The sequence below is a fragment of the Acomys russatus genome, chromosome 8 (assembly GCF_903995435.1).
Source record: "Acomys russatus chromosome 8, mAcoRus1.1, whole genome shotgun sequence".
NCBI lineage: Eukaryota > Metazoa > Chordata > Mammalia > Rodentia > Muridae > Acomys > Acomys russatus.
In genome coordinates this window covers 14996504-15006222 of record NC_067144.1, presented here as the reverse complement: position 1 = coordinate 15006222, position 9719 = coordinate 14996504, and the positions used below count along the sequence as shown (strand labels likewise).

The 9719-nt window shown below is 51.6% G+C and overlaps 1 protein-coding gene across 1 annotated transcript in view; it reads left to right on the top strand.

Moving 5' to 3' along the window:
* The first annotated feature begins 662 nt into the window (after positions 1 to 662).
* Positions 663 to 9719, top strand: part of Tmem44 (transmembrane protein 44) — a 32804-nt gene continuing 23747 nt past the window's right edge. Inside the window, exons 1-5 of the mRNA XM_051150820.1 lie at positions 663 to 957; positions 4071 to 4197; positions 5681 to 5774; positions 6922 to 7085; positions 7213 to 7299. Of these exons, the coding sequence (XP_051006777.1) occupies positions 821 to 957; positions 4071 to 4197; positions 5681 to 5774; positions 6922 to 7085; positions 7213 to 7299 (609 nt within the window). The 5' untranslated portion in view covers positions 663 to 820. The remainder of the gene's footprint in view (positions 958 to 4070; positions 4198 to 5680; positions 5775 to 6921; positions 7086 to 7212; positions 7300 to 9719) is intronic.

The window sequence follows — 9719 nt, the reverse complement described above, 5'->3', positions numbered from 1 at the left end:
GGAACTTGCTCTGTAGACCAGGCTAGCCTCTAACCTGGAAATCACCCTGCCTCTGCCTCCCAAGGCGAGCGCAGCCAGGCCTAGCTTTGTGATTAAGTTTCAATATACGGACTTGGAGGCGGCAAGAACATTCAGACCACAGCGACTTTTCATTTAGTCCTGGCAGTAGCCATCACTGTGGACGCTGCCGTAATCCCAACACTGAGGAGGCTGAGGCAGGAGGTCTTTGAGTTAGAGGCCAGCCTGGGCTACACAGTGAGCTCCAGGCTAGCCTGGGCCATGTGGCAAAAACCCTGCCTCAAAAGTGAAGCGCAGTCACGCTGTACTTTAAACTTATTGAAATCAAAGACAATGTGAAAATATTCTAATGGTTTGCTTTACAGAAAAACACCCGTTTGCCTGAATTGTGTGGCTCCCTGGCTGGATGGGAGCAGCACATTCCAAAATTAACCCCTTCCTGGCTGGATCTAGGGAGACTGGGTGGTGCAAGGCGTGCCCCTGACAGCTTTAGCAGAGAGAAAGGAGGAGGCGAAGCATGCCCCTCTCCGTCCCTCACCCCATCTTTCTGTGTTGCACCTTTTCAACCAGGGACCGCGCGCCTCGGGGTTCCCTCAAGAGCGCTTGGCAGCGTCAGAGTATTGTCTGGCTTAGGAACCCAGAGGGACCCGTCGCTGGCGGGGTCCTCCTTTGTGCGGCGGCCGCTCGCGGATCCACCGCTAGGGGGCAGCGTGCGCCCCCGCAGACCCCGACAATAGGCGAGGCTGGGGAGCCGTGCGGTCCAGGAACTTTCCCTGGAGTCTCCGGGAGGCTCGGCTAGGCCATGGAGGAGGCGGCTAGCGCTGCACCCCCTCTCTGGAACTGGGACTACCTGGACCGCTGCTTCGCCCGCCGCCGTGTCTGCATCTCCTTCGGCCTGTGGATCTGCGCCGCCTGCTGCTGGATCGCCGCCCACGCGCTGTAATGGGGCCGGGACCCGCGCGAGGGGTGGCGGGTCACCCGCGGGGGAGGTTGGGCGCCACACGCCTGGACTCCTCTAGGAAAGCAAGGGGAAGGGACCCAAAGGGGGCGTTCAGGTGGCAGCTCAAGTCCAGGTTCGGATCTGACATTTCTCTGTGGACTCAAGTGGAGTCCTTTCTGGATTCGGAGCACCGGAGAGCTGGGCTGTGTGAGCCGGCAGCAGGAAGCTGGGTGGTGCAGTGGATGCGGTTTAGATTGGCCTCTATTGTCAGCCTTTTCCTGCTTGCTGCCCATGTGAGGGGAGCGAAGTGTAAGCCTTTGGTTCTCCTGTGAATGAGGATATGCCTCATAAAATGAATGTGAGGATTAAATGAGGCATGGCAGGCAAAGGACTTAATACGTGCTCATTAAACACCACCACTTCTCTGGCTCTGCCAAGCCACCCTTCGGAAGCCTAGCAGGTCCCTTGATGCTTTCTACTTTTAATTTATCCAAAGCTGAGAAAAAGCGTGGCGGTGGTGATCTGATTCTGGGTACAGTTTTGCTTTTGTCTGTCTGGCCGTGGTTTGACCAAGTAATCCCCATAGCCTGAGTTCCAAGAGTGAAGCCTCCAGGTCTTCAGCCACCCTGTGCCCATACACAGAAATCCAGAGGCAGTTTCCAGGGTGGTGCCACCCAAGTGTACCCAGGCAGGAGAAAGGGTGCAACATCCCTTTATCCCCACGACAGCATCTGGCTCAGCTTAATGTTCCGTGAACAACCCTCCCAGACTTTCCAAAGCGCGGTTCAGAGAGTGTGCAGGGCCCACTGCCTAGGAACCGGAGTCCAGTAAAGACACTGTGGGTTGCGTTTCTTCATGCCCTTGGTCCCTGCCTGGCCCACTCCCTAAGGGAGGTTCTGTTGCCATTTTCAAATGAGGAGCCTGCTCACTGAGTGGGGTCATAATCCTGCCTGTCCTGTCACACAGACAGGCTTCAAGGATTAAGCCCGAGTTAGAGAGTGCCAAGTAAGAGGGTTCTGCATGCGTCATCGCCCTTGTGGTGGCACTGTCTCCTTTGTTCCTCAGCCAACTCTGTGCTGCCAACACTGTAGGCACGCTTGCCCCTGGACCAAGGCTTACAGAGGTTAAATGATGCCCTGAGGATGCTTGGATGCCCAGGCTTGAGAGCAAGGCATCTGCCTTTCACCCTGCCTGAGAGAGACATGTCCCTCTGTTCTCGGGACTCCATCACCCCTGAACCTCTCTCTCTGTGTCTGTCTGCAGAGAATGGATCTTCCATGGTGTGGAGTGGGGGCTAGGTTGAGGTTAGTCCGGGAGTCCTGGCATCTGAGGGCTTGGAGGACATGTCTGAGAGAGCAGCAGGGCATGGGACAAAGCCGCTGGTGCGAAGCCAGAGGCCTGCCACCCGCTTATATCGTCGCCCCAAGCTGCAGTTCCTCCTCTCTCAGATGCAAAGGTTGAAATAAAGTGTTGCTAATTGGGGTCCAAATCTCTTCACTCCTGACCCTGCATTGGGGCTTTTGTTTTTTGGGGTTTTTTGTTGTTGTTGTTGTTGTTGTTGTTGTTTTGTTTTTTGAGACAGGGTTTCTCTGTGTAGCCTTAGCTGTCCTGGACTCATTTTGTAGACCAGGCTGGCCTCGAACTCACAGTGATCCAGCTGCCTCTGCCTCCTGAGTCCTGGGATTGAGGAGCACTCTGAGCTTCAGGCTTGGGGCTGGAAGACCCGGAAATGTTTATAGGTGGTGGGTAACAGCCTTCCTTCCATACCTGGGATCCTTGGGGCTGATGCTTAGAGCCTAATCTTACGGAGTGACCACCACCTTGTCTGTCTGAGTGAGTGAAGCCAAAGCTGCTTCATCCAGCCCATTTCTCTATTTAAAAAAAAAAAAAAAAAAAAAAAAAAACCAGCAAGGAGGGCTGGAGAGATAGCTCAAAGGTTAAGAGCACTGGCTGCTCTTCCAGAGGTCTTGAGTTCAATTCCCAGCAACCACAGGGTGGCTCACAACCATCTATAATGTGAACTGGTGCCCTCTTCTGGCCTGCAGGTATGCACGCAGGCAGAGCACTGTATGCATAATAAATAAATACATAAATAAATAAAGCGAGCTTTTTAAAAACCCGTAGGGAGGCAGGGCGGTAGTGGCTCATGCCTTTAATCCCAGCACTTGGGAGGCAGAGGCAGGCGGATCACTGTGAAGTTCGAAACCAGCCTGGTCTACAAAGTGAGTCCAGGACAGCCAAGGCTACACAGAGAAACCTTGTCTAGAAAAACAAAACAAAAAAACAAAAACAGTAGGGAGTTGTCTAAAACTCAGTGTGGTGGAGATGGCATTGGCAATATTGCCACAGAGGCTCTGGCCTCTCAAGTCCGCCCTGCCCTCTGTATGACCCAAGTGTGCGAAGGTGGGGCGAGAGTTTATAGAGAGGAAAAACTCAGCATTTTGGAGACCAAGGGAGAGAGGGCCCAGAGCACGGTGCTGTCCGCCAGTTTTGTTTTCCATGTGCTATGAATGTGCTCAAATTGCTCAGCTGGAGGAGGCTGCCGCCCCCTGCACAGATGGAGTAGATGGATTTCACTCTGATTTCAGAGAAACAGATCGCCTCTTAAATCCAGGCAATTACCGCTATAGTTAGCAGCGGTGCTAGGCTGACTTTAGAACCGTCTCCCGCTCTGAAAAATAAAGCCCAGCAGCTGCTGGTAAGGGAGGGAAGGGGGCGTTACATTGTCCCAGCCTGATTTGGGAGAGCGAAAAGAAAAGAGCCCCTATCTTTTCTTAAAGATAGGACCTACTATGTACTTCCTGTCTCCCCTCCCCAAGTGCTAGGATTACAGGTGTTTCAAAGCGTGCTGAGGCTTGTAAGAATCTAGCCAGCTGCTCTCCTCCTCTTGTAGAAGAGGACGATGTCACTTGAGGGCCAGTTCCCGGCTGCGCCTTGTGGCTATTCTGGTCTTTTCTTTCTCACTTGTAAACTAAACCCAGAAATGTGTGCTCCACCTGGGAGGGACTATGCTTGATAGAACAGAGATCACAGCTGCCTTTTCTAGGTGTCTCCTCTGGCCTAGCCTCACGCTCACCACCCCTGTGTTCTGTCCAACCCCCTGTCACCTCAGGATTCTCTACCTGAGATGCACAAAGAAATGTGGCCGGAACCAGTCCCCACTGTGCGCCGCCTTCTGCCTCCTGACCAGTCTGTGTGACACCGTGGGCGCGATTCTGGCCAGACAGCTCACGATCCAGGTACGTCCAGAGCGAGCGAGCATGCCTTCTGTTGTCCGCTGCAGTCAGGGAAGCCTCTCTCCTCCCTCAGCCTGTACCTTGTCTATTCCTGCCTTCTCGGGCACTCCTTCTCTCAATGCCCACGTGGCTCACTATCGCCTCCTTCAAGCATTTGTTCAAACTCGTCTTCTGCAGCCAGCCTACCCGGGCCTGCAGAGATGTTCCAGTGGGTAAGAGTACACACTGCTCCTCCAGAGGCTGAGAGCTTGGTTCCTAGTCAGACAACACCAGCTCCAGGGGATCCCACAGCTCCTCCGAGGGCACCCATACACATGTGGCATGCGCACACACATAAAAAATAAAATAAAGTATGCCCTCCCCTGTTTGCAATTGTAACCCATCTCCTCCACACATGCTCCAAGCTCCCTTCTCCTGCTCTGTTTTTTCTTGGTTAATTTTTGGGCTGGAGAGATGGCTCAGTGGTTAAGAGTGCCGCCTGCTCTTCCAGAGGTCCTGAGTTCAATTCCCAGCAACCACATGGTGACTCACAACCATCTATAATGAGATCTGGTGCCCTCTTCTGCAGATAAAGCACTCATATGCAATACATAAAATAAACAAATCTTAATTTTCTATTACTGTGACAAAACACCGCGGGCAAGGCAACATATAGAAGAAACCATTATTAATTAGGCTTATGTTTTTAGAGGGTGAGAGTTCATGATGGCGGAGCAAAGGCGTGGTGGCAGAAACAGCTGAGAGCTCGCCTCTTGATCAGCAAGTAGGAGGCAGAGAGGGACACTGGGGAGGGCATCAGGTCTTTTGAAACACAAAGACCCATGCCCAGTGACACACCTTCCTCCAGCAAGGCCACGCCTCCTAATCCTTCCCAAACAGTTCCACCAAGTGTTCAAACATAAGAGCCTATGGGAGGCCGCTCTCATGCAAGCCACTACAGTGAATTACTCTCATGAGGAATCGGAAGGACAGGGACTCCCTGCTGTACTATCACTTCACAGTACTATCAGCTCACAGTAGATGCTCAACAAATAGGCCTTATCGCTCCTGTTTGCAGAGCTGAGACTTGGCAAGCGCAGCAGAGGGTGATGTGGGATTTGGTGCATGGAAAAGCAGTTTATAGTTTCCCCAAAGAGTAGGCCTTCAAATAAAGATTTCTTTCTTTTTTTTTTTTTTTTTTTTTTTTATTTTTTGAGACAGGGTTTCTCTGTGTAGCCTTGGCCATCCTGGACTCACTTTGTAGACCAGGCTGGCCTCGAACTCACAGCGATCCGCCTGCTTCTGCCTCCCGAGTGCTGGGATTAAAGGCATGCGCCACCACGCCCGGCTCAAATAAAGATTTCTAACTCTAAATACATATCTCAAAGATTTTTTTTTTTTTTTTTTTTTTAGCCTGGCTGCAAGGAACTTGTGATTTTGCCTTTCTGGCCACCCAGGCAGAGATAAAGGCAGGCAGCCTAGTGGTCCTGTTTCCTCTTTCTTCCAGGTGTTCACAGGGGCCTACCTAGCAGCTGTTGACTTCGTGAACTTTATGTCCGTTCTCTTCCCTGTCTGTGGATCCAAATCCAAGCCGAAGTCTGGTGAGTGTGCATCTGCGGCCATCCCTGAATGATGACAGGACCCCCCCTCCCCACCCCACCCCCCATATCATAGGACGGCTTCAGGAGCAGATGAGTTAATACACAAATGAGTTAATGCCAAGGATCTCACCTTTGTTGTTTCATCCATCCATGCGCTCGGTGCCTAATCCTGAGCCACATCCTGCTAGACAAAGACAAAAGAATGAGGTCCCTGCACTCAGCCGCATGAGGAAGATGGAGCCCTAAATAGTTACCATAGCTGGCACTTGGGAGATAGACTCACAGGGAGAGATAAACTTCAGAGATAGGAAAGCACATGACAACAGGCCGGGTGGCACAGGCAAGCAGACAAGAATCAGCCAAGTCCAGGAGCTTCAGGGGACGGTGTGCAAGTCTGGGTAACCAAGCCCAGCTACATAATTTCCGGAAATGAGTGGCAGAAACAGACGGGAGTGACCTCTGCAAGAGCAGGGCTGGAGAGCCCGGGAAGGGCTGAGTATGCAGCACTTGGGGTTCCTGAGAAGAGAGTAGGTTTTTAGACTCTTGCCCAAAAGCAGGATGGGTCCTGTAACATGCCCTCAACCCAGCTCATGTAGCTCAGAACAGAAGTAGGTTTTTTTGTTTTGTTTTGTTGTTTTGGTTTTTTCAAGACAGGGTCTCTCTGTGTAGCCTTGGCTGTCCCGGAACTCACTCTGTAGACTAGGCTGGCCTCGAACTCAGAGATTTGCCTGCCTCTGCCTCCCAAGTGCTGGGATTAAAGGGGCGTACCACCACACCTGGCTTGTTTGTTTTAGTGCTCAAAAGAATGTGTGTCCTGTGTTCCAAGGAAACCTGCAAGGATATCCTCTCTTGTTGCTGTCTCTCCTGCTTACAGAGCAGATGGCTTGACAGTCATTTATCTGGGCTGGTGACAGAAATGGCTGGAACACAATCATTGATGAGTGTGAGTCTAAGAGAGGACCTACTGTCTGCATATTAGCATTTTTTTTCAAAAGTCCTTCCAGGAAGATGAGCAGCAGCCACTGTGGGTGGGAGGCAGGGACTTGACCCCAGGGATTTTGAGAGGGTCAAGACATGAGAGCAGAGTAGAAGCTGGACAGCGCCAGCTCCTTCCTGGAGCATCATGGGGGTCTGGTGTTTCCTGCAGGCAGGAACAGCAGGGAGAGGAGGAGACGGCATCTCAGAGCCAACGTGTTTGCCCTGGCTCTGCCGCTGAGCCTGGGTCCCGGCTGGGCAATCTGGGCTTCTGTCCCTAAGGCTTCGGCTCCAGTCCGAGGGCCACAGCGGAGGCTGCTGGGAGACCTTCTGCAGGTATGAATATATGAAGATCTGGGGTGGATGTACTCGGTGCCCTGGGAGAAGGTGAGGGTTCATACCCACACATGAAGGAACCTTCTAAAAGTAGAAGAAATTGTATCAGGTCTGTTGCTCCTTGCAGGAAAACCCGGAAGTCTTCGGCTACCTGCTGGGTGGCATTGCTGCCTTCGGCTCCTGGGCATCCCGGATCCCTCCGTTCTCCAATATTGTGAGACTGGGATGGGGTGGGGCATCTTGGGGCATCGGGAGATCCTGGAGGTGTGATGTCCCAGTGTGGGGCACATGTGTGCTTACATTTTTCTGAGGAGACAGTGTATGACAGCAATGAGGGGTGTGTCTCTCTCCGTGTGTGTGTGTGTGTGTGTGTGTGTGTGTGTGTGTGTGTGTGTGTGTGTGTGTGTGTGTGTGTGTGTGTGTGTGTGTGTGTCTGTAGGACCATGGAGTCCTGAGACCTACAGGAACCTTCCAGGAAGGCTGGGATGTTTCTCCCTGCTTCCTATAACCAAGGAAAAGACCAGGAAAAGGTCACGGGATGGGGGTGGGGCTGGGGGTTGGAGGGGCACAACATTAGCAGGTATTTCCAAATGTCTGGGCTGAGGGAAGACTTACCGGCCAGGCCTGTTGAGGCCAAATAGGGCTTGTCCCTGGGGAGCTCTCAGTCCTGTGGAAGACACAGATAGTGCAATGGGGGGTTTCTTTGCTTTCCGAATAGTGGCACAAGTGTTTGGGCTGGGAAACAGGAGAGAAGGCCCCTGTGGCTGGAGGGAGTAAAAGCAGAAGCCATAATAGGACCAGGCTACAGGAAGTCTTTCATAGTGAGGTGAACGTGACAACCACTACACTACAGAAACTAGCTAGAGGTCTTTCGTAGTGGCTCAGAAAGGCGGGTGGCACCAGAGAAGGCAGAAGCTAAGGAAGGAGGGCTATGTTTATATGAGAGACCACAGAAAAGCCACCATAGACAGTGTCCGAGTGAGCTTTGGGATCGGTGTAGAAACTGCCCTGGTGGGTTTTCTCCGGAGAAGAGTGCTGTAGTGTGCTCCTGCCTCAGTGACAGGACCCACACCAGCCCTGACACCGGAAAGTGAAATGGGCCTGTCAGTTAGCCTGAGGAGACCCACTTTCCCAGGAGCACCCGGCTTTAGTAGCAGGTCCAGAAGTGCAGGATCAGGGAGGCAGGCGACTGTGCTATGAGGCCCTGTCATCCTGGAGTCCTGTCTCCAGACTAATGGAGGAGACAGAGTTCCCTGGTCTGGCTGCAGCAGCCTGTGGGTGAGTCTCCGGGATGGGGATGGGGCATCGCGTGGCAAGGAGACCATCCGGGGAACAAGGACAGTACCCTGACTGCCTGTTCTAGTTCCCCGGGGGCCTGCAGCAGGGTGGTCAGGCTGGGGAACTCACAGGTCCTCTAGGGCACTGAGAAGCTTCCCGTGTGCTGTGGGGACCATGCAACAGGGCATCATCACTCTGAAGCTCTGGGGCCGGGGACCAGACCCACCCTCACATCCAGGAACTCTGCAGTGAGGTGCTTCACTGGGTCTCTCTGTTCTCTGGCCTTCAGCAGATGGTAGCCAGAGCAATGGCCAGGAATAAAGCTGGCTGAGATCCAGGGCATCTGTGGCATGCCTGACAGGTTTTTGTTTGTGCCAGGCTGAGCATTTGACTCGGGGCGGGGCCTCACAAGTACTAGGCAATCAATTGCTACCACTGAGCTACAATCCCCAGCCCATCTGAGCATTCTTTGGGGAGTTAAAACAAAAATGAGAGAAAATCAGCCAAAATACACTTTTCTCCTGAATTTTGTTCCATTCCTTAGCCAACACCTAATATTTCTAAATACCGAAACTTAGCAAACAGATTGAAAAGAAGAGATTAGACATGTTTTATACTTGCATATATGTAAACTTAAATATATATTGTTTAGTTTAGTAATCCCCTTGTGTATGCATATATAAATGTGTATATATAAAGTGACTTTAAAATGTTTATTAATTGGCGGGTTGGACACACAGAACATATGTACCACATCTCCAGTGTTATGATCAAGGGGCAGCTTCCAGGGGTTGCTTTTTTCTTTCATTTTCTTTTCTTTTATAAAAAAAAAATTATTTATTTATTATATGAGTGCCATCATGTGGTTGCTGGGAATTGAACTCTGTACTTCTGGAAGAATAGACAGTGTTCTTAACTGCTGAGCCACCTCTCCAGCCCCTTGCTTCTTTCTTCCTACCATGTGGGTCCCAGGGGTAGAGTTGTCAACAGCAGGTGTCTTTACCCGCCTGAGCCATCTCACTGGCCCTGAAGTGACCTTACATCTACAGAGGCTACTTATATAAATAATGCATATGTTCCTTTTTGTAGGCCAGTGTCTCCATTGTTCGTTCTCTCAAAGTGTCCCCTTGGCTTCACAGTTTCCAGAATGTCATTTCTTGTTCCCTTGATCTCTCTGGTGTGGTCCATAGCGAAAAGCTGGACAGTGACTTTTTTTTAAAGATTTATTTATTATGTATACAGTGTTCTGCCTGCATGTACACCTGCAGGCCAGCAGAGGGCACCAGATTTCATTGTAGATGGTTGTGATCCACCATGTGGTTGCTGGGAATTGAACTCGGGACCTTTGGAAGAGCT